At 52.5% G+C, this 22,765-nt stretch overlaps 9 protein-coding genes and 1 non-coding gene across 10 annotated transcripts; 6 read left to right on the top strand and 4 right to left on the bottom strand.

Moving 5' to 3' along the window:
- Positions 1-1,032: 1,032 nt before the first annotated feature.
- RPS21 (40S ribosomal protein S21) lies at positions 1,033-1,399 on the bottom strand (the record flags this gene model as incomplete). Its single annotated transcript, XM_049333826.1, has 2 exons — positions 1,033-1,242; positions 1,352-1,399. The coding sequence occupies 2 exons, from the start codon at positions 1,397-1,399 to the stop codon at positions 1,033-1,035; spliced, it is 258 nt and encodes an 85-aa protein (XP_049187082.1).
- Positions 1,400-2,126: 727 nt separating this feature from the next.
- On the bottom strand, positions 2,127-2,214 carry J4E83_006917. Its single transcript has one exon. It is a non-coding gene; the product is annotated as a tRNA-Gly (tRNA).
- A 1,984-nt stretch (positions 2,215-4,198) lies between these two features.
- On the bottom strand, positions 4,199-5,326 carry J4E83_006916 (uncharacterized protein; the record flags this gene model as incomplete). The annotated part of the gene is made up of 1 exon (XM_049333825.1): positions 4,199-5,326. The coding sequence occupies one exon, from the start codon at positions 5,324-5,326 to the stop codon at positions 4,199-4,201; it is 1,128 nt and encodes a 375-aa protein (XP_049187081.1).
- A 316-nt stretch (positions 5,327-5,642) lies between these two features.
- On the top strand, positions 5,643-7,172 carry J4E83_006915 (uncharacterized protein; the record flags this gene model as incomplete). Its single annotated transcript, XM_049333824.1, has 1 exon — positions 5,643-7,172. One exon carries the CDS (start codon positions 5,643-5,645, stop codon positions 7,170-7,172), a length of 1,530 nt encoding a protein of 509 aa, XP_049187080.1.
- A 2,355-nt stretch (positions 7,173-9,527) lies between these two features.
- J4E83_006914 (uncharacterized protein) lies at positions 9,528-11,139 on the top strand (the record flags this gene model as incomplete). Its single annotated transcript, XM_049333823.1, has 3 exons — positions 9,528-10,003; positions 10,061-10,918; positions 10,995-11,139. 3 exons carry the CDS (start codon positions 9,528-9,530, stop codon positions 11,137-11,139), a joined length of 1,479 nt encoding a protein of 492 aa, XP_049187079.1.
- Positions 11,140-11,737: 598 nt separating this feature from the next.
- Positions 11,738-12,175, top strand: J4E83_006913 (uncharacterized protein; the record flags this gene model as incomplete). The annotated part of the gene is made up of 1 exon (XM_049333822.1): positions 11,738-12,175. One exon carries the CDS (start codon positions 11,738-11,740, stop codon positions 12,173-12,175), a length of 438 nt encoding a protein of 145 aa, XP_049187078.1.
- A 1,918-nt stretch (positions 12,176-14,093) lies between these two features.
- J4E83_006912 (uncharacterized protein) lies at positions 14,094-14,837 on the top strand (the record flags this gene model as incomplete). The annotated part of the gene is made up of 1 exon (XM_049333821.1): positions 14,094-14,837. The coding sequence occupies one exon, from the start codon at positions 14,094-14,096 to the stop codon at positions 14,835-14,837; it is 744 nt and encodes a 247-aa protein (XP_049187077.1).
- An 808-nt stretch (positions 14,838-15,645) lies between these two features.
- J4E83_006911 (uncharacterized protein) lies at positions 15,646-18,057 on the top strand (the record flags this gene model as incomplete). Its single annotated transcript, XM_049333820.1, has 5 exons — positions 15,646-15,761; positions 15,958-16,568; positions 16,618-16,925; positions 16,978-17,156; positions 17,205-18,057. 5 exons carry the CDS (start codon positions 15,646-15,648, stop codon positions 18,055-18,057), a joined length of 2,067 nt encoding a protein of 688 aa, XP_049187076.1.
- Positions 18,058-18,946: 889 nt separating this feature from the next.
- Positions 18,947-20,669, top strand: J4E83_006910 (uncharacterized protein; the record flags this gene model as incomplete). Its single annotated transcript, XM_049333819.1, has 5 exons — positions 18,947-19,097; positions 19,184-19,326; positions 19,381-19,594; positions 19,661-20,055; positions 20,130-20,669. 5 exons carry the CDS (start codon positions 18,947-18,949, stop codon positions 20,667-20,669), a joined length of 1,443 nt encoding a protein of 480 aa, XP_049187075.1.
- Positions 20,670-21,021: 352 nt separating this feature from the next.
- On the bottom strand, positions 21,022-22,587 carry J4E83_006909 (uncharacterized protein; the record flags this gene model as incomplete). Its single annotated transcript, XM_049333818.1, has 2 exons — positions 21,022-22,166; positions 22,311-22,587. 2 exons carry the CDS (start codon positions 22,585-22,587, stop codon positions 21,022-21,024), a joined length of 1,422 nt encoding a protein of 473 aa, XP_049187074.1.
- Positions 22,588-22,765: the final 178 nt, after the last annotated feature.

Here is a 22,765-nt window from a genome sequence, read left to right as displayed (position 1 = left end):
ACCGCTGTGCAGTGTACAGGCTGATGCTGCAAGATGATGGGATGTTGAGAGATTGTGAATCTGGTACGGATGACGTCGTTGGGTATTTTTGGTTGTACGTAGGTGTCTAGACTTCGACTGTTGTACGCGCTTTGGGTTACACAATACTCGCGACCGCAATGTCGGGTTCGTGGTTAGCATGTCATAGGCGGGTGCTGTCCGCGGGGTCATGGGGGGTTTAGCGAGGTGTGGTGGGCTGATTCCGTGGGTTGGGCCAGAACATAGCGACGAAACTTGTTGCATGCAGCGTATGCTCGATGCTGGAAGTCAAGCAGAGCGGCGTCATTACGCATGCTGTGTAGAGGTGTATGTGTTCGTGATGTCCAAATCCGTACCTGTGCTATTGACAGCGGACAGCTTCCTCGCGTTCAACAGCATCCCCATGCGTGGGACTATGCGCCCAAACTTGACAGCCTCCCTCTGATGCCGCTTCGATAGTCTCCATGCGGGTATCGTACGTCTGTCGCATATCATGGGTATTGATAAGGTTGCAAGGCGACGCAGTGCGCTGGGCGGCTGTTTGGGCATCAACGGTACGACCGATGTACGAAGTGCGTGCGTTTTGACGTGTTTCGATCCATGTACCTAGCAGGACGCGTGGTCAGTTTAGACAAAAGAAACCATGCAATGCCTCGACTCAAGAGCACTTCCTTCTGAACTGCTGTTGTATCTTGCCTGTCGATTAATAGGGCGACATCGCAACAATGCGCAATATTGGCTCCTGGGTCTCACTCAGCCCGACGATATACATCACAGTTGGTTGTCAGACGTGACAGGGTTTGTGAATTTGATGGTATTCATGTCTCAACCGGTTCCATTCCTCGTGATATCGTTGATCCGCGGGAGAAAGGAAATGAAGGCCTAAGTCGCCGTGAAATGCATGCCTGCGCCCTCGAGGGGCTATTCAGATCCCGAATTCCTGCTTCCAGTCAGCGCCGTCCAGCCACCCGACATGGTATCGTGTGCATACCTCAACTCCATATCCCCAACCATTTACCGGCTTGCGCTCCAGACGGACTTGAGGAAGCCGTCCTTCTGTGCGAGCCTGTTGAAGCTGTCGTCGGCCTCGCCCATGGCGCGGACGAAACCGCAGATGGCGTAGGCCTGGTTGTCGCCGGTGTAGCGGCCGTTCTCGTCAACCTTGCCAACGCTGAGCTGGACAGAGGCGTGGTCCTTGGCCCTGATGATGCGTCCGGTGGCCGACTTGGAGGTATTAGTATCGCGTTTCGGGTCAGGTAGGTGGTGGTCGGTAACTTACGCACTGTGGTGTGTTAGCAGACATTCATTGGTAATGTGAGATGGCTTGGCTTACTTTGCGGGGGACGTAAAGGTCGACGAGCTCTCCGCGTTCGTTCTCCATTTTGATTGATGTGTGGGTGGGAGTCGGGTTGGGTTGTGTGGCTGCGGTGGTGGTCGATGTCGTCGGCGTCAATGTTGCGACTCGCTGAATTTCGAGTGTCGCTTAGCACTGGTGGTGTGGCGCTAGCGTTGGATGTGGGTTAGCGCGGGTTTCTATCAACTGGGCGGTGTCCCTCATGGGCGACCATGACCGTCACAAGTGAATCCTTGTCTTTTGCGAAGTAAAGAAATGGTTTGCATCAGGTTATACAAGCATATGATCTGCAAGCAGTGGAGGGATTGCCTGCAAACGACGAAACGCGGTAGCCTTGGTCTACCAGCCCCCAATCAGTGAACATACCTGGACAGAAGACGATGAAAGCTTCTACTGAAGCTTCATTGCGAGTTAAATGACATCCATTCCAATTGCAATGCATTTTCCAGTTCTCGTCTTCGTCCGGTAATGTTTATAAAGTTGGCAAAAACAAGGCGCGGGCAAGAGCCTCCAAGTCCGCCATGTTCTCCATCTTCCCATACTCAACCATGCCCACCCCATGGCTCTATGAACACAAAAGAAGAATGCTGCATGGCTGAATGCACCGTCCAGACATCGAGCGAGTTTCACTGTGTCTATGAAGCTGGCGGAGTGTGTGCACATGACCCATATGTTCAAAGTATCCCAAACCTCCCCAAACTCAACCACCACTCTTCCCAGAGCTCTACAACGACGTCTAGGATAGCAAAAAGAATGCATCGGCCGGGAATCGAACCCGGGGCTAGCCGAAACTGTCCTGTGAAGGATGGCAACGGCTAATTTTACCACTAAACCACCGATGCTGGTGATCTGAGCGAATTGTTTCGCTTGATGGAAGCTCGAGCAAAAGATAACACCATATTGTCATCAGCAACAATGTCTAGGCGAGTGGATGGATTGATCGTGTTGAGTTGAGAAAGACGTGGTGGAGTTGGACAGCGTTGAACGGAGTGGGGTTCTGCGAATCTAGACCATGCGAACTATCATCTGCCGTGTTCCGTTGGCCGAAAGATCTCGGCGAACATGCAGTGTTACCTGCATACTACACAGTCGGCGACTGTACTTGCTGCATTACGGCGTACCGAAATATATCTTCCAGGGGCTGGCTAAGGCGCGAGAAGGCTGGGGCGGGAACCTTACTGCACGACGGCGAGAAAAGGCCAATGCTAGAGACGGTATGTACTTTGAGCTTTGCGCTAGTAATTGACAACTTTGGCTCCATGGTACAGTGGTTGGGTGGCTGCTGTTGCGACATCCCAAGGGTTGTGGTTGTGGGGTTGGGAAGTGCAGCGCGCGGGCAGGCGGACGGCGGGCGTCCTGCCACACCAAAGCTTCCAAGGCCGGAAGGCTCGACATCAACGATGTTGTCTGTTAGCGAGGGGTAGATGAACACAAGGATAGAGGATATATATGATATGTATGAGTCAATGAGATAGATTCCAAGAGTACGCTAACACAATGCCAAACGCCTTTGAGGGTAGCGTATCATAAACCAAAACATGCATCGTGGTATGCACCAATGTCGTTCAATTGTAGAAAATGTGTGTTTCTTCCAGTCTAGACCTGACAATCAAAATCAACGCTCATGCAATAACGCCGCGCTCCCTGCGTAAAAACACCTCATGATAGATCCATCTCCGGAAATCCTGATTGTCCAACGATTGCGACCATGGGCTGCAATGTCGCCCTCCTCGCTAACGCAGCAGTGAATTCATCGGAGCGCATCAAACAGCGAATGCGACATGTTTCTCCTGGATAGATCCGATATTTGTTGTCTGTTTCGAGGACGAAGTTGATGGAGGCATGCCGTAAGCCCGCACCTGTGCGCCCAAAATCTGTCGGTCGACCCCTCTTTCTACGCTGCGCGTGAGCTTTTCGAGGCCTGTTCTGAGAGGGCCGCCTACAGGCCGTTGTTGGTTTGGTTCCTTAGATTTCGAGGATTTTTTGGGTCTTGTGGCGGGAGCTTCTGGTTGTATAACAGCCGCTTCTGGTTTTGTGACCATGGCTTGTGATTCCGCAAACGCTGAAGCTTCTGGTTGGGCGTTTTGGACGCGCTTTTTGGGGTAGGGAGTGAGTGCTCGGCACAACATATTGGTAAGTCGTGATGGTGATTATCGATTGATAGAAATGCTGCTATGTTGGAAGTGCACGATGTTCAAGTGCGCTGATTGTAATGGTGTTTTGTAAGTGGCAAGCATGGCATCGCGTCCATGGTGGTTTTATACATTAGTGGCCCGATTAGATTCATTTTGCTGTACGCGTATTCGCAAACTGTATTCACCGACAATTACAGCACATCTTGCGAGGCATTGCTGCGGTTTCGCGATGTTGGCGCGGAAGGTGGCTGAAGGGATTCGTAACCTCGTACAAACAGCCAATCGGAGGAGTGCGCTCGGATGTGTCGATCTCCCTCCACCAAAACCGGTGGCGATCTTGGGGCACTGCATCTCGGGCAGCGTTCACTGCTGACTTCAGGTCTCCCACTGCGGATGGTAATTGAGAAGCCTTGCGTTAGCTTAGTAGACAGAAGACTTGATGCCGCGTTTATCGGTTATGAACCTACAGATCTCCCCGCCAGCCCATGAAGCTGTCTAGCTACTGGTAGCCGCAGCGTGGACTGAGCAGCAGGCCTACGCGTACCGGATGAGCGTATGGTCATATGATGGGTCTCGAGGGTCTCGAGCACGATCATACTCAGGCCAAGCTCTTGCCAGGTCACCGCTGACGTAGTCCCACTCCGACCTAATCTCCGTTAGTGATACCCGTCGCAATAGCCAACACACAAACTTACATGAATATCAAATCCAGCTGCACTTTGACTTTCCGCGCTTGAACCTTGACGACCCTCGAGGCTACGTCCTCGAAGAACGGAGGTAGACAGATTGCTAGTGTCATGTTCTGCAGATGCGGAAAGCGCGATCTTCGCGCTCCCAGGTTGACGAGTTGCGATAGACACTGCGCTTCGTCCGAGTGCATGAGGTTCCTCTCGTAGGGATTGAGGTTTCCCGTCGCAACGATGTGGCGAAGATAAAGTGTGCGTAGCGATGTAGGTAGACATGAGGGACCGAGTGCGAGACTCCGTAGTTTCGCTTCTTGCATGGGTTTATGCAAACAGATTGTGTCCAATCTGAGCTTCTCGAGCCGCGAATCCTTGATTATGTCCCTTACATCAACATGCCCGCTCACGGCCTCATCCTCTTCGATTATGAAGCCGTCGTTCGGATGATTGTATTCAAAAGTGAGTTCGCGAAGAGTTGTCTCGAAGCTGTGCTTGAAAGCGCGGATCAGGTAGCGGAAAGCGGTGCCATCCAATACATCGCGTATGCTGCCTTCGTAATTGCTATGCAATTTTAAACGTCTCAAGTTGAGAAACACTGCCGCAAAGACCTGTATTTCGTCGTCACCAAGCCCCCATTGGAGCGTATGATCAGTGAAGGAGATATCCAAAGTATCAAGCGTGTTGTTTTCGAATTCCCAGTCGTCGAAATGTTCGTCGGGAATCTCGCCAGCGGTAACACCCGAGAGGCGTAATGTCTTCAAGGTTTGCAACTTCAAAACTGGTATGATCTCGGATAGCGTGCCAGACACAATGTTCAAATCCAACTCTTGCAGGTTGGGTACATTCAAGATGAAGTTCCGTAACCGATTACCAAGGTCATCATACCGCATCGCGTAGACGGCCCGAACGTATAGCAACAAATCAGGTCGGTTTTGAAAGGTCTGCAATAAGTCGTCCCCGTTATCTCTTGAGAGGATCAAAGAACGATAGATATACGGCTCTGTGATGCGACAAAACTTGCGTGAAACCAGCGATAGGTTGAGGAGATCGTCATAGTTTGATGTATGCCTGTTCGGCAGGGGATTGACGACTTGGGACACTACATGATCGAGTAGTTCTTCTGAAAGGCGCTCCATGACGGGAAGGGTGCGCAGGCAAAACAGACGTGACGGGTGGCGTTGTGCCTCAGCGATGCCTCAAATGTGTCGGCCGTCAATGAAGAGGCAAAGGGCGGCCACCGCCGCCGCGCTGCAGCTGGCTGATTCAGCACGCCTAGCGCTCAGCCCTATCGAGATAGCCCTGAAGGACCAACAGCGGACCACGTGCCGACTCACTTCGACTGACGGGAAGTTTCCCTCCACCCGTTTTTGTGCCAGTCCAATTCTCACAACTCCACCCAGACAGCTGCAATATCTACCCGATTGCTTACCCATATGCGACAGCTGCCGCACAATGGCGATCGTCAACGAGCGCGACTTCCCTCCACTTCCATCACCAAATGCAACGCGCCGACGCGCCGCTGAGCGTGTAGTCGAAACCGATGCCGCAGAACCACCTACAACCAAACCGCTTCCGACATTGAGTGATCTCCCCACTGAGCTTATCTTGCAGATAATCAACTACTTTCCCGGCATGGACATTGAAGACTTCCAGCTTCCTACGCTCCTCAGTCTGGCATTGACTAGTCGGCGTTTCTATAACGTTGTCATCGACAAGATCTACTCTAAATACGATAGCCATTTCTGCGAGCCCTACCTTTTCCTCCGTACCATGATAGAGGCTCCGCGGCTCACAAAATATGTCCACAATGTGGAGATCCAACTCGGCACGTACAGTAATCAGCGCTACCATGCGACAGCGAGCGACAAGAAATCCATCAAGGAGGGATTGCGTGCGCTTGGTACATCCGACTGGAAAGAGTGGGCAGCTAGGTGCAACGGAACTCACCTCAATAACTACGCGCCACAGAAGCACGCGCTACAGAACGCGATATTGTTGCATGCACCAAAGATCAAACATCTCGGCGTTCGAGGAATCGCAAAGGAGAACTTGCGATATCCTTCCTGGATCGATCTCATTAGCAAGGCCGCGACAAGTCATCTCTCTTTACAGGTCCACCGCTTCGAAAAGCTACAATCGATCAGCGTCGAGGCAGGTTCGTTAGGTTTGAGCGAGCTCGCACCTCTTTTCCGGCTACAGCCGTTGCGAAAGCTGCATTTGTGCCAAACTTACATTTATGGATATCGCCAAGATGACGCAGAAGGCGCACACAAATTGCAACGTCTGATCCCAAAAGGGTGCAACGATCTAGAGGAGCTCGATCTGGAGAGCACTTATTACACTCCGCCGTTGCTGGAAGTATTGGTCTCCTCGTCGCGGTGCTTGAAGAGCATCAAGTACGAGACAGAGTCTGAACTGCACCTGGCAGAGCGGCCACGGGAAAACGGAGAGCCGTACAAAACGCTGTCTGAAGTCTTACTCTGCCAGAAGGCATCACTTGAGACACTTCAGGTTTGCTGCGATCCAGTCACCGAGGGAGAAACAAAGCGCAGCGTCCATCTCCGCGACAACCTCAAAGGCTTTGCTTCGCTGAAACATCTCAGCTGTCCACTAGGCATGCTTTTGAACCACGATACCGACAACTTTGTTGAACGATTGCCATCCTCGCTGCTGACGTTTCGAACGCCTGTCCGGAATCACACCGAGGACCAATGGTGCCTGGAGGCCCTGAGAGACGTGGTAACCTCTTATCGGGAACATGTACCTGATTTGGAAGAGGTTCGGGCGGTTGCTCCAGAGGCTGCAACATGGTTCACATATGATTGGGAGCCTCTTGTGAAGCTCTTCTCGGCTGAAACAGGCATCAGCTTTGTGGTGGAACCTGGAGACACTGATGACGATGCCTTCGAGGACTGGGATGGTCATGAGACAGACTCGTCGCACTCCTCAGATGAGGTTGATCTGTATAGTGACGAGGATTGATGTACTAGTATTGCTCACGATTTCACGATACCGGCCTTTTCTGTGAGTCATTCCTGCTTCTCTACATGGACAGCAGCAGACTCAGAGGGCGCATAATTACACAAATGCCTTAAGAAATGTAACGAATTGCACAATCGGGTTTTCAGTGGGTTACAAATTGTGATGGCCGATGCTGGTCGGTACCAAACTGTGTCCTCACCCAAGTCAGCAGCCTTGCGCATGCCACATCTCAAACGCAAACTTCGCAACGTCGCCACTAACATATCGACATAAAATAATGCGGGCGCAGACCTTTTCCGCAATACCTACAGCAATCATTAACTTTCTCCCTGATCCCCATCGCAACGAAAGATGTCTTCCCCCGAAGGCGACCCCAAGCCGCCACTCAAATACGCGCACGCACCGCCCGAAGGAGAAGAGCTTAAGCAATGGAAGACCTCTGTTCTCGCCATGATCGACAAGCGTATCGACCTCTACCCACGACCGTGTCCAAACAATCGAAAAACAAGGGCCGTTCGCGCGGTGCATTTACTATTTGGCAGGATCAGGCAACTCTGGATGAAATTGCTTCGTATTTGGCGTAGCAAACTTGGATCGGCATCGTGGACTGTGGAAGCAGAACAAGACCAACGCCCGGTATCCCTGGATTTAGATCGCATCGTCACTGCTGTCGAGAAGGCGGGCCATGTCCCTGAACTCGTTGAGAACATCATTCGCTTCGCCGATGCCGAAACTCAGATACACGCTGCCTGGAACGTCTCAACTCTCTGGAGACATACCGTTGCGCATGTCATGACTACTCCAAACTCATTTCGGCCATCACTTCCATACGAAGTTGTGGAGCGTGGCAGTACGCGAAATCTGGATGCGATGAGTGGCCTTCCAGAGCCAAGTGATGAAGAATTCCAGAAATTTGAACAAGAGATGCTGCTCTTACGTGAGTTCCAGGCATCAAGAGACGCTGATGTCGCCGCACGAGATTACGCATGGTCCGGGATATATCGACCTTACTGGCCGGCTCGCATTTACACGTCGAAGGCTCTACCTGATCATCTCAAGACCTTGTACCATTTGGTCAGCATTCGCTATTCGTTGGACTCAAACGCAAATGAGTGGCGCGACTTCACACAGTTCAAGATGAACCCTTACTTCCAAACTGTGTTCGCACGGCAGCTAACGGAGTCCGTCGGAGTGTATGAGTTCAAACTTGAGCCATTGGACCGAATCGAGAACCTCGTCTTTGGAACCACCCCTTACCTAGGAGCCTTTCGTGGACTAGTTGGCCCTATGCAGTTGACACAGCCGCCTTGCAAAGCGATAGAGCTGCGTCTCCAAGTACCATTTCAGCATCCGGATACTACTAGGGATTTCGGATTTCCATTATCTACCCATGATTCGATGAACACTATTGTACACGTACTGGACTCAAGCGGCATAACGTGCGAACAGCTATGCGAAGCGCTCGAGGAATGTGCCGAGATGGTGCTGTGGCATTGGCGAATCTGCGCGAAGCAGTTCCGAGAGAACGTCCTCGGGTTAGAACACTACACGAATGGCATATGGACTTTGCGCGGAAGACCAACAATATACATTGTGTTGAGCGACATTCGCTTTCGCCCATTGAATGTATCTTCCAGTACCTTGGACGTGCCTTCTATTATCGACCGCCAGCTCGAATGGATCCCGAAGGAGTTGGTTCGAACGATGGAGCACGTGGAAATTCGCGATGGAAGGCTTCGGCGATACCCCGCTGATCTGGAGAGTTGACGTCATCATGCTCTTTTCTCCATTCTCACTGTAACAACTTGCGACTGTTGTGCATCTACACGAGGCGAATTTAACTGAGGATACCTCGCATGAAGGTCCTCCAGGTGTTCCGTACGACGCGATAACACACTACCTGGGCAACTTTGCGACATCGGTAGCAGATCATCCCAGGTTGCTCCCAGCCCCCGCCTCGGTGGCCGAGACGACATGGAATTATTCCGCCGCCTACTCGCCTACTGATGGAGCTGTTACATCTAGAAATACATTATGCGACAATTCATGTCGATGTTTTCGACCCCTCCATGCATCGGTTTCGCCCGTCTACTCGCCTCTGACCCGTGCCGTCCCCACAAGCCGCCCACTCGCCCCTGACCCGCGCTTCTCAATTGCCGATATTGCCATGCGCACGCTCAGGGTCTGAGACAGAAAAGATCGGTATGCGAAGTGGATACACACGTAGATAGCTTCTCCAATCCATCTCGGTACTTCTACGGCCCGTTTCGTCGTTCCTTTACATCGTTCTTATCATCATAAAAGCAACAATAACTCCATTAACAGCGATTGGCAGTACAAAAGTCAAAAACAAAAATGTCTAACCCCTCAGTTGTCAAGCCCGATCCGTCCTACGTCGTACCCCTCCTAATCAACGGCAAGGAGGTCACGACCAAGACCACCTTCCCCGTAACATCACCCTCATCGCACAAAGAAGTATGGAGCTCTTCGTCCGCCTCTCTGGATGAGGTCAAGAGTGCCGTTGCGGCGGCAAAGGGCGCATTCCCCGCTTGGTCCAAGATGAAGCATTCCGCTAAGCGCAACATCTTCCTCAAGGCCGCCGACGTGATCGATGCGCGCGCGGAAGAATTCGCAGACTACATGAAGATCGAAACCGGTGCTGCGGATAACTTCAGCAATGGCTTCAACGTGCCCAAGATGGCGGATATGCTGAGGGATGTGGCCGGCAGGCTGAGCGCGGTCATGGGACACATTCCCAGCTGCGAAGAGGAGGGCACCAGTGCGTTGATCGTCAAGGAGCCTTATGGCGTTGTGCTGGGTATTGCGCCTTGGTAAGTATCATCATGTTGGTACATGTTACGTACGCGCAAAGCTGATGAGAGCACCAGGAACGCCCCATATGTGCTTGGCATGCGATCGATTCTGTACCCTCTAGCTGCGGGTAACACCGCCATCCTGAAGGGTAGCGAATTCTGTCCTCGTACATGGTGGGCCATTGGCAGCGCCCTGACCGAGGCTGGTCTTCCCGCTGGTGCGCTCAATGTCCTTGTCCACCGTCCCGAGGACGCGGCGCAAGTCACCACGGCCTTGATCGAGGAGCCCGCAATCAAGAAGATCAACTTTACTGGTTCCACTGCTGTGGGTCGCATCATCGCGTCGACAGCTGGCAAGAACCTCAAGCCCGTTCTGCTCGAACTAGGAGGCAAAGCGAGCGCCATTGTCCTTGACGATGCGAACTTGCAGACCGCAGCAGTACAATGTGCACTTGGTGCCTTCCTACATGCAGGCCAGATCTGTATGAGCTCAGAACGCATTCTCGTGCACAAGAACATCAAGCCGCAATTCATCGAAGCGTTCAAGGGCGCCGTTGAGGGCATCTTTGGCGGCGACAAGCCCGCACCCATTCTCGTAGCTGCACCCGGTGTAGAGAAGAACAAGAGTCTCGTTGCGAATGCGGTCAAGAACGGCGCGAAAGTCGTACACGGCAACCACGAGAAAGATGAGAAGCACCCTGAGACGAACGAGGCTTCGGCCACACGTCTGCGACCCATCATTGTTGATGGCGTGACAAAGGACATGGATCTCTTCCACACTGAGTCTTTCGGTCCTTCCGTCTCCGTCATCGAGATCTCCAGCGATGAGGAAGCCATTGAGATCGCCAACGACACCGACTATGGTCTTTCTGGCGCTGTGTTCACAGAGAACCTTGGTCGCGGTCTACGCGTTGCAAAGCAGATTGAAAGCGGGTAAGTTCAGTAAAAACGCATGATGTGGCGTGAATAGTCACTGCGGGGAAATTTGATGGCTAACATAATGATACAGAGCTATCCACATCAACTCCATGACGGTGCACGATGAGTGGACCTTGCCGCATGGTGGTGCAAAGGCAAGTGGCTTTGGCAGGTTCAACGGACATTGGGGTATCGAGGAGTTCCTGAGGATGAAGACTATCACCTACAAGGAGTAAGAGTATCTTTATGTGTAGCTTATTCAATACATTTCTACTTCCCAGCTCGGTAAACGGGAATGATTTGAAGTTGGTAAATTGCGGACCACGACGTGCGACATACAGATTGAAGCCCGGTTTGCTTTCGCCTGATTCAGCCAACCACATAGGCTGCGGCTCCAATTTGGATATGGTTGGAATTCGCTCCTTATATGTCTTTGCTACGCCACATTCGTTCGTCGTACGCCCCCTAGTACCGGTTTAGGGGATGTATCTCCATGTACGTTCAAGCCACAGTCAGCGGTGACGCAAGGTACAGTGCGAAGGGTATATCTAGCAACGACCACCACAATGTACAGCGAAGTCAACCCCGAAAGGGAGAACACAGCCTCCAGCTTGCAACGGGTGGCTTCTCTGAAGAAGTACTCATTCCCCGCACGGCACCCTTGTTACTGAGAATGGCGGAGTACACATTACCATATTCGATGTCAAACACAACGTGGGCGGCGGGGTGGAGTTGCTTATAATCCTGATGGCATAACCCCGATTTCACCCCTTCGTTGACACCGCGATCCGATCTACACGAAGTCGCAAAGAAACTTCGAGACAAAACGCCATGATGCATACTCCATCCATCCTCCTGACCCTCCTCCCCTTCCTCTCCCTCACATCACCCGCCACCGCAGCCTTCCCCTCCCTCTCCCTCACCAACATCCAATTCTCCTCCTACGTCCTATATGTCTCGCCCTCCGCTCAGGGCCCCCGACAAGGCGTCATCGGCTTCACCATGACCAACAGCGCCATCGAAGTACCCATCTCCTGCAACGCCATATCCTACAACGCCTACGCCCTCTTCTCTCCCACCGTGACCTACGAATGCAACTTCGCGCCCGCGGGAGGCGAAGAAGGGAGGGAGGACCCCTGGTGCTACACCAACAGTGCGACGTTCAATCTCGATACGACGAAACGGGATGAGAAGAATGAGACGGTTTATGATTTGACGGTGCAGATGAGTTGGACGTGTCAAGAGTACGTCTTTTACCTTCCTTTTCTGTGATGATAATTTGGCTGACAGTTATCACAGTGAGGGTGTTTACGGTCTTTCCGCCCAAACTGTCTTGGGACTGGACTGTAGCGTGTGGGCGTGTGAGAACCACATGTGGCCCAAGTATGATATCTTCTCCAATACTAGTACGTACTGCGCGCCGTACAACGTTAGTTTCGGGACTGGAGATGTCGAGGTGCTGAAGCTGGAGTAAGAATGTGGAGCTGAGGTTTTGTGATTGTCGGGCCGATGTAGAAGTAGTCGTGTTGTAATGGATGAATACTGCTGAATCCTAGACCTTGCCGGCGTTCTGGATAGCTTTCTTGGTGTTGTGAATGCATTGAAGACTGCTGCATTCTAGGTCTGGCCGTGGTTTGGGATAGCCCTTTCCACGATGTACTGCGGTGATCTTTTGCGGCTGAACTCTGCGGAGGCTTGATGCATGTGTAGTCTGTTGTTCTAGGTTTCCTTTAGTCTACCAGCGAATGATCTGGATCACGGTAAATCGTCCTGTGGCTTCGGTTAGTCTTCGATGTGGCTGGCTGTTTTACCGGTCACGTCTACACGATAGGCGCAGGGTAGCCTTGATCTAAGTTGTTCACCCCGCATTATGCAGATTCTGGCGTTTCTTGTTTGTCTCTGTTCACTCATTGGAGAGTGCCTTATCAAAAGAAAGTCATCTGCATTTCCTCGATGCAGCAACTCCTGATGAAAAGGAGAACGAAGCTAAATCGTCAATAAATTGAGGCTCTGGCGATCCATCATGACGAACTCAATCGTCATTATTCAATGACCCTTTAGCCCAGGGAACGGGAAACAGCGTAATGTCTACCAGCCGATCAAGCGGGTGTAGACGCCGACCTAGAAGATGCGCTATCAATTCTCCGGTAGCCTGCTCTTGGTATTCGATCGGATGCGAACACCCTGTGCCACGCTGGTGCTCTTTGAATTTCTCGTGGGATCCAACTAAACTCGTACAGGTCACGATCGCCCCACCCGTCACATCCATCACGTCGTAGAGCTACATTGGCGCGCGAGCTACCCTTTGTTAGCTCAGCCTAGCACAGATCGTGAGATGGGACAATGGAATTGTGATTGGCTTTGTCCGGCCTTGTTGGCAGCTAAAACCCAGGGTTGTGGAACCAAAGACCGTTCACTGGGCGGATTTTATTGTACACCAGTCGTGCGGACTGCTCTGATTGTGCGATCGTGATATCTATGAAACGTAGGGTTGTGGGCATTTTTCGGCATTGAGGAGCCGATCCGATCGTCGTGCTTTTGCAGGTCAGCGAAGGATCTTTTTGTGGCAAAACGTACACACATGCGAAGACTCGCAACATGTCGTTTGCTGTCGCATTTCCTAAGTACGAGAATGTCCATGGGAAATTAGAAAATCCAGGGGAGTCCCCCAGTCTGGATACAGCCGGCGATAAAGTTCGATTCGCGCATCGACCCAGAGATTGAAGCTGCACTATTTCGGGCGCTTCCCAGCAGAGGCCGTGCGCTTCCCGCGTCAAAGTGACGCTTGCCATTGCCGGACCACCAACAGAACTCCTTTCCAGCCATCTCCAGGCTGATCACACGCCACGACCTTTTTCTCAAGCTTGCCAGCCCACACCATGCGGGAGTTCTGAAGTTCCGTGCTGGCGGAGTGGATCTGGGTGCGCTGGGGATACCCGCTTGTCCGCATGCAGTTGGAATGCGCATGCTAAATAAAGCCAGACTCAGCCCGCGCGAGGGGTGCGGCTGAGTACCACCACCGTATTTGTCTTGCACGGTACACTTTCCCTTCCCCACTCCGTTGTTTGGTAAGAGGTTGGTCGGCCATTACTTTCGTTTATACTCTCGTTCGCCGTTAGACCTACTTTGGAGATTCACGTTTCGCACTCAGGACTTAATCAAAAGATTCGCATAGAGGGGTAATAGTAAGATGATGGCTCTCGAATCACCACAGCCGCTTTCGAGGAAGAAGTCGATATTCCGACGTTTCTCCAGACGAGAACGCGGCGATGCTCCTCCGTCGCCATTCCTCATGAGCGAGGGCTTACGATCACCGCATCTACAATCGTCAAATCCACAGTCGCCGAGAAGGCTACAACGCCGCCCATCACACCGACCGTTGAGCCTTCTTACACCGCCAGCATCACCTACAGAGAAGACTCCTATCGTAACTATCGATGCTTCGAAACCTCAACAACCCAAGATGGTCACACACATCCAGCGCATCGAGTTGCCAATATATCAACGCAACCGGAGCGAATTCACACCTCCACCCTCTCCAGAACCGCGGCGACGCGTCCTCCCCAGCGCGCTACCAACCATGCCATTTCCCGGCAAGCCTCTCATAACGTCGTGGAATGTCTTCCTCCCACCATCACAAATATACTCGTTATATCTTGGGTATGCCTCACGGGACATGGACGACAAGTGGTACATCTACAGCGAGGGTCCTGATCAGGCTGGAAAGCTAAAGGTGCACTTTCATCGGAGTTGGACTGGCATGAAGGTCGCAGAACTGTTTGTGGTAATGGATACAAAAGGCGAGGGTGCCGGAAAGATTGTTGGCATCAAGTGGAATGGAGGTGAAGAGATGAACTGGATGAGCGAAGAAGAGGCCAAATACATGATACGGACGGCCTGCAGGTGGCAATTAGCTGTGGATTTGGAGAAATGAAGCCACGCGACATGTGGCGAGGCCGAGAGCCTGTTTCTGTTCGGCGGCAAGATGTTTCCTCTTTCCTTTTCTTGACGCGCATTAGCCCGCGGCTTTCCTTCGATCCGTACCGTTTGGCGTCCCATGAAACGACGTTCCAAGCATTCTAATAAGATCTCTATACCCGTTGAGGGTATATAACCCTCTAATATCAAGCTTCTCTTTTCAAGTGCCGCATTGGCGCGCGCCTCGTTCCCGTGATCGGTAGTCGTAGCGTGAGCTGTTAATACTACGCCCTTGATCTGATAGGTTCACCCAGTGAGGAACTCTCAGCATCCGACCAAAAGTAAAACATGCGGATTCAACAATCCGATACCCTCTCTCTGGGGTAAAGCGTGTATACCGGTGGAGATATCGTGGTGTTGGTGGTATGACTTCTTGCTGCAGCCTCGCGCAGGCTAATCAGGCCACCCTGCTATCGCGCCCTCCGGATCCTATGGAGGCATACCCAGATCGTGTGATTGGATCATGAATGCAATCAGCTTGTGGCACATGGAGCATATTTTTCTTTTATCGCATTCTCGAATTTATCCTCTTCGCCTTCATTGCAAATGCCAGTGGCATAGGTCATTACAAAGTCTCAACACAATGATGACGGTGATGTGCCGTGTAACTAGGCTCGTGGGGTCCAGGAGCCGCCAACTGCACGCTTCCGAACATCTTTCGCGTCTTCCCTTCTTCGGTGCTACTGTTCCTCACCCACAATCTCTCCCCACACAATCCATGGCAGCGAGTGTAGTACCGACAGAATTGAACCGTTCGGTCCGAAATGCAGTCCAACTTCACGCCTTCCTCCAAATCTTCTTCTCCCCAGCCGCAGCGCCTGCCTGTTAATCCAAGACGGCACAAGGTCGACCCGTCGTTACGAAAGCGCGTCGTAAGAGCGTGAGTAAATTCCCAGCCTCGTGTTTCGCTTTGGTACTGGTTGTGGTTTCTTGGTACTACGGTGCCGATGGATGTCGGGCAATTAGCAAGCGCATACGTCAGCAGGGCTCATCGGCAGCATCACGAACACGCATCGCTCAAGTCATGCACCATGCAAGCACCCGTCTAAAGCTCATCACTGACGTACGGCGCGTAGATGCAACGCGTGCAACGTTCGTCGAGTTCGGTGCTCGGGGGAGCAGCCGTGTCAACGATGCAGCAAAACCTCACGCGATTGCGAGTACCCAGCACCAGAATCAGATAAGCACTCTCTCAAAGACGAGCTCGAACGCTTGCGAGCGCGTTGTGCAGCACTCGAGACAGGGTTCAAAATCGCTGCACCTGAAGAGGCCGCCGAGATCATTGGACAGCTCGACCATGGCGGGCCAGGATCGCGTTCGACCGCGCCGACTTTTCTTTCCGTCTCAATGGAGCTCGATCAAGCTGACACGAACGATGGTCGCCTGCTTGTTGACCCTTGTGGCACCCCGAGATTCTTCGGTGAAACGTCTGGAGCGACGTTCCTGGATTACCTAAAGCAATTCATGCTTACGCTGGTTCCTCTGACTTTCCAGCCCGAGTCGGCGGATGGGTCTTCGTTCGTTGCATCAATTGGACGTTATCAGACATACGACTCGCGACCAATTCCCAATCCAAGCGTGGATCCGTTATGGCTTCCGGATCAGGACGACATGGCATTGATGCTTGCCCAACTGCGAGCCTACATCCAGGATGGCAATGGCGAGTTTCTGTCTGGCGGAATATACTGTAAGCTATGCGTGGATGATTGACTGTGCTTCCACTAATCTTCACCCAGGGTGGGGCGATCTCACCCAGTTCCCCACGTCTGCGGCTCCTTCCGTCTTGCTAAGCGCAATGACGACTGACGACACTCACCGAGGCTTAGCCTTCTACCATGTCTGCTTCGCCCTAGCTACGTCTTTCGGTCATCAGTCTTCTCGACGCTCAGATCAGCATGCGGGAGAGGCGTACTTCAAGCGTGCGCGAAAGCTCATCGGGAATCCGTTAGATACCGTGCGATTCACTCTGGACGATGTCCCTGTATTGACTCTTATGGGTTTCTATCTCATCGAGCTGAACCGCAGAGACGCAGCATACGTATATGTAAGAGAGACCATGAAGCATTGCATGTGAGACACGCATTAACAATCTCTAGGTCAGTCTAGCCATTCACATTGCCATTATACATGGCGCATTCAGGTCTTGCAACGATGAAGCGAGCAAACGCAAATTCTGGACTCTCTACATATTGGACAGATGGCTTTCCGTGTTGATGGGGCGCCCACCAACCCTACTTGATGAAGCTATAAGGCTCCCTCTACCATGCGATGTGCCGTAAGTATCTGTCACATCCAAAACGGAGAACAATGCTAAACTCCTCAGCTCAATGCCGCCATGTGCAGGTCTTCGAGCACACGTAGAGTTGTCACGCATCTCTGGCTATATCGTCTGCGAGACTTTCAAGATCGCTCCACGACACTACCAACGTGGCTACTCGACCATGAATGTGGACAAGGCTCTGGATCAACTCGAAAACTGGAAACTCAACCTCCCGCCGGTGCTAGCTATTGGCGTTGACGCTGATCCCGCGGTTCTGTCCCTCCATCTAGCTTACAACCAACTCATCGTCCTCACGACTCGGCCCATTCTCCTGGCCGCTGTCAAGCAAGCCGTGGCTGAACGCTACATGAATGGCACGTGGTCTGTGCAGCAACACGCGCATAGCAAATATGTTCAGGCCTGTCCAGAGGCCGCGCAGCGAAACTTGCTTTTGGCCAAGCGATTGCGATCTACAAGGAAGCTGCTGCAAGCTGGTCTACACTTCGTCTTCAACGCAGCTGTTATCTTGATACTAGACCAGATTCTCCACTCTTCCAGCACTGCCCCCACGGCTACCGCGCTTAATGTTCCAGTGTACGCCATGGAGATAGACTTTGCGATGCGCACCTTCGAGGAGGAGTCAAGAACCGGTACTAACTACCCCAGAGACTGTTACAAAGTCCTGCAAGATCTCAAGGCTCTTGTCGACCGCTACCTCTCCCATGGTCATGGACACTTCGAGCAGAGCAACGACCCCGGTCTCGTCATCAATACTCCCAGACCGCAGTACAATGCGCAACGAGACGCAGAACTTCAAGGAACCGCATCGAACACCACAGCTGGCACTGTGTACCAGGAGCTACGAACCTGGATGCAGAGTGACGGATTGAAGCTACATAACAGCTTACTCATTTGAAACGGACTTCATCCACCGGGAATGCTACCCGGACGAGTGATTGATCAGAAACCTTATTCTCCCCGCGGCGCCCTCTTATGCCCGCGGAATGCACAACCAATCACACCGCTGCAGTGACACTGATGAGGAAACGCCCGAAGGCAAGTAGCTCTTACCACCCTGCTGGACCATCAAGGGCCGGTCGACGCTATAACCGATAAACGAGACAAGAACTTGGTAACGGCACGTGTAGTGCATAAAGTTCCTGCTTCGAGCTGCCGCGCGGCGAGGGCATAGGGAAGATCGTTTCGAGAAGTTTCTATTACTTCGTATTATCGCGACGGCCATTCGATGACAGTAGACGATGTCATCATCTTCAATTTCAGCTTTGCCTCCACGGAAGCCCTTTTACCACTCTTGTCGAGATAAGCAACCATATGCAAAAACAGCGTTTGGCTCTCGCTCCGAGGTGTCATAGTCGAAACCCACCCGGCGAGCAGGGGTCGCACCTTGCGCGGTGGGCTCCGATTGGCCAAGCTTAGCCCGGCACGCTTCGATCTAGAGGCTCCTGCAGGCCAAGCTGTATAACCACCCTTTGATCGGACAAATTCAATGGGGTGAAAAGAAGCGGTAACATATCGACAATGGGTCACGGGAGGCCAGAGACTAGGGTCCTGGGGAGCTGAAGAGCCTCACCAAAGCAATTACGTACATGTGAATGAGGAAAATGGTCAAGGGCGTCTTTTATCTAGGGCAAGCTTGGCCACTTGATCGCGCGGAACTTGCCTTTACTATGGTTTCTACTACTAGAGAAGAAAGAGATCCTCTTATTTCCACTTGTGTTCGCAGCAGCAGCAGCAAATCCGCAGTCATGAGTTCTACGGTCAACTTGGAAAACCAAGCTCCAACAATGACAGACGAGGAAGCCCCTGGTCCAGAGGAGCGTTGCATGTCGAGTCGCGTGAACCGAAAAATGGACATTGCACTTTTACCTTGCTTGTCCCTGTTGTACCTGTTCAATGGATTAGATCGATCGAATGTTGGGAATGCGGAGACGCAAGGTATGTTTTAGATCGATCAGATCAACCCCATTATGCTGATCCTACGAACACCAAAGGAACGGTTCTCCCTAACGTCTTACATGCAGGGTTCACAAAAGACATCGGCGCAACTCCGGACGATCTCAACTTAGCAGTCTCGCTCTTCTTCGTCACATTCGTGTTACTCCAGCCTCCGTCGGCGGCCGTGGGGAGATGGTTGGGCGCAAAGCATTGGATTACTATCATAATGGCAAGCCTACAATATCGTTATTTTCACCCTGGCATTTCTGATACGAAAAGATAGATCGGATGGGGCATCTTCACCCTAGCCCACGCCTTCATCCGTGGCCCCGGCCGCCTCATCGCCGTCCGCCTCATGATCGGAGCCTTCGAAGCAGGCTTCTACCCTACAGCCATCGCATACCTCTCCACCTTCTACGGGCGCTACGACATGGCTGTCAGGATTGGTCTTTTCTACGGCCAATACGCTATTGCCGGCGCGTTTTCGGGGTCTATTGGTATGTTGACTTTACCTTGTTCAGTAATCACGTATTGTATGTCATGTATGCTAATACGGAACCAAGCATTCGGTATCTTCCACCTCAACAACACTCGTCTGCATAACTGGCAGTACCTCTTCATCATCGAAGGCAGTCTGACCATCCTCATCGCCATACTCGCGTGGTTCTGGCTACCAGCCGGACCAGGTAGCGCATGGTTTCTCAGCCACGAAGAGCAAGTCTTCGCCGTCCAACGCATCATCAAGGATAATTCTGCGTGGACCACACATGATTTTGGAAGGGATGGTGTGGAGAGGGAGAGGCTGACGAAGCGTGATGCGAGGGAGACGGCGACGGATTGGAAGTTGTGGTTCTTGCTGTTTTTTAATATCTGTGCCAGTGTGCCTAGTCAGGCTTTTTCGGTTTTCATGCCCATGGTCGTGCAGGGGTTGGGGTATTCGAGTTTGGATGCGAATTTGGTATGTTTACACGCTCATACACATGTACTCTACTCTTGACATTGGATCTGAGAGCTAACGTAAACGGCATCCAGATGTCCGTCCCCCCCTTCGTCTGCGGCGCAATCGGCCTCTACATCTTCGCCCTATCATCCGACCACCGCAAAGAACGCGGCTACCACATCATAACCGGCATCTTCATCTCGCTCATCGGCCTCATCATCACCGTAACCGCACCCACGCACCCCGCCCAATACGCCGGCCTCTGCATCCTCCTCTCAGGCTCCTACATCTCCGCGCCCCTAACCGTCGCCTGGCTCAGCGGCAACAACCCCGAGCCCGGAAAACGTTCGCTCGTTTTGGGCGTCAACGGCTTCGGCAATCTCGCTGGTGTGGTGGGCGCGCAGTTGTATCGGAAGCAGTATGCGCCGAGGTATCTGGTGCCGTTTTATGGTACGTTGGGGTTTGTTGTTGCGGCGTTGTTGGGGTATACGGCGTATAGGTTTATTCTTGTCAGGGTGAATAGGAGGAAAGTGGCGTGGAGGAGGGGGAAGACGGTGCAGCAGATCGAGGCGGAGAGGCTGGATGCGACGAGGTATGCGGATGCGAAGATGACGTTTTTGTATGGGCTTTGAGGATTTGAGCCTGTTTTGGGGGCAGATTGGGGATGGTGATGAGTGGACTTGAGAGATGGTGAGGATACCGGAGTTTACAATCCGCACAAATTTCAAAACAAAGCCAGAAAACATGCATGACCTAGGATGATGATAGGAAAGCGTGAGTATTCCGGGCTGATAATGATACTTGCATATGTTGCAGCTATTCGTGTTAGTGTATTGGTTGGAGGGCGAATAAGCATGTTACGTTTTCTCCTGAACGAGAAGATGCCGAACTCCTTTAACGAGGTCTATTCAATTGGGAGGAAGCCTGTAACAGGAACCTCACTTTATGAAGAACAGCCCTCTCCTTTGAATACAGTGAATATCCTTACTCCTCACTAGTACTACTTCCATCATCCGCAACCATACTCTCCACCTCCTCCTTGCTCTTAAAGTCGCCAAACATGAGATAAACCCCCGGCACCCCATACCCCTGTAACTCCTTCCTGACCCCCTCCCTCGCAGCACTCTTAACATACCGCCTCGCCTCCTGCCACAACCGCTCACTCCCCGCCAACGGCTCCTCCGCATACCCAATCCACTCGCCCATCCAAGCCTCCCTATCCCTCTCCATCTGCCAAAATGCCAATCCAGCCCTCACGTAAATCCAGCCTACATCGCTGCCCTCCAGAAACTCCGTCAAAAAGTGTTCGAAATCAGGGTTTAGGCTCTCTTGCAGGATTTTTATGCTGCGGAAGCCCCAAAAGGCGGCTTCGGCGTACTGGCCGAGGGCGTTGTAGGCGGCGATGGTGCGGGAGACGAGTTTGAGGCGCAGGACGACGCGGATGGTTATGCCGGTTTGGCCGGCGTAACGACCCGTGGTTATGGCTTCGTGGAAGAAGTCGTCGGCGAGGACGCGGCGGGTGCGACCGGAGATGAGGATGTGAATCGAATGGAAGGCTTTGTTGTAGAGGTCGAGGGCTTGTTGGGCGGCGGCGTGCTTCTCGTCGGCGGTGAGGGTGTTGGTTGGAGAAGGTGTGGCGGAGGCGAGGAGGACGTCGCCGGCTAGCATGTGGTCTGTAGCGTTTTCGACGGATTCGCGGAGTGTGGGTATTGGGATGGCTTGGAGCTTGGCAAGTTCTTCGCGGACGACGGGGGAGTAGCCGTGGATGTGGGTGCTGCTGAGGCCCTTGACGTGTTCGAATGGGAGGAGGAGCTTGCGTTGGAGAGGGAGGGGGATGTTGTGGTCTTGCTGTTCTTCCCCTATGACTGCCTCGCCATTCTCGCCATACGGATCCCGCAGAACGAACGTGGTAGATAGCCGCTCGTTGAGCATAGGGTAAGACAACGCACTGTAGTACCAAGTCTTCGTGAAAAGGGGCAGATCGTCCACCAGCATAACAACCATATGCTCAGGTACCTCGCCATGGAATGGCGCGGTAATCTGCACAATGGCATGGAAGTCGTTGAACGCATCGGCGCGCGCATCCGTGCAAACAATCGGCACGAGACCCTCGGAGGAAATGTGATTAACTAGAACTACAGCGTTGGTATATCAGCCATGCACAGCAAGCGACGAAGAAAGACAAGGGAAAAGCTCACGGCGTCCTCGGCGACCGGTAAGTTCCAATTGCTCTGGCACACCATCCGTAGCCATTAGATAAACGCGATACATACCCGCGCTCGGCCAAGGAGTAGCAATCTTGACAAAAACGTTTTCTCGTCTCCATACTGTCTTCGCTTCGGCGTAGATTTGTTTGTTTGCGAGCCAGAGGTTGAAGTCCCATTGGTAGACGCCACCGTAGAAGCCTTTCGCTTCTAGTTCCTCGCTGCGGACTAGGTGGTCGGCGGGCGTGAAGTAGATGGAATAGATTTGTTCGCGAAGTTCTAGGGGGAGGCGTAGGAAGGGGAATGGGTTTGGTGTGGCGGCGGTGGTGGTTGTGTCCTCAGACATCGTGGGCGGTGAAGGGGGGCGTTGGGATGGTTTGGGTTTGGATGCGAAGGGGTTGGTTACGAGAGAGGTGAACTGGAACATGGTAGCGAGAGTACGCGATCACAGAGCTTAGGTCGCTCTAGAGAAGTGTGGTACGGGCGGCTGGGAGATGCATGACGGAGGAGGAATCTGCCCCACC

The sequence above is a fragment of the Alternaria metachromatica genome (assembly GCF_023757995.1).
Source record: "Alternaria metachromatica strain BMP 0045 chromosome Unknown scaffold_16, whole genome shotgun sequence".
Taxonomy (NCBI): domain Eukaryota; kingdom Fungi; phylum Ascomycota; class Dothideomycetes; order Pleosporales; family Pleosporaceae; genus Alternaria; species Alternaria metachromatica.
Note: the sequence above shows the minus strand (reverse complement) of the source record. Positions and strands in the feature narration are given on the sequence as shown.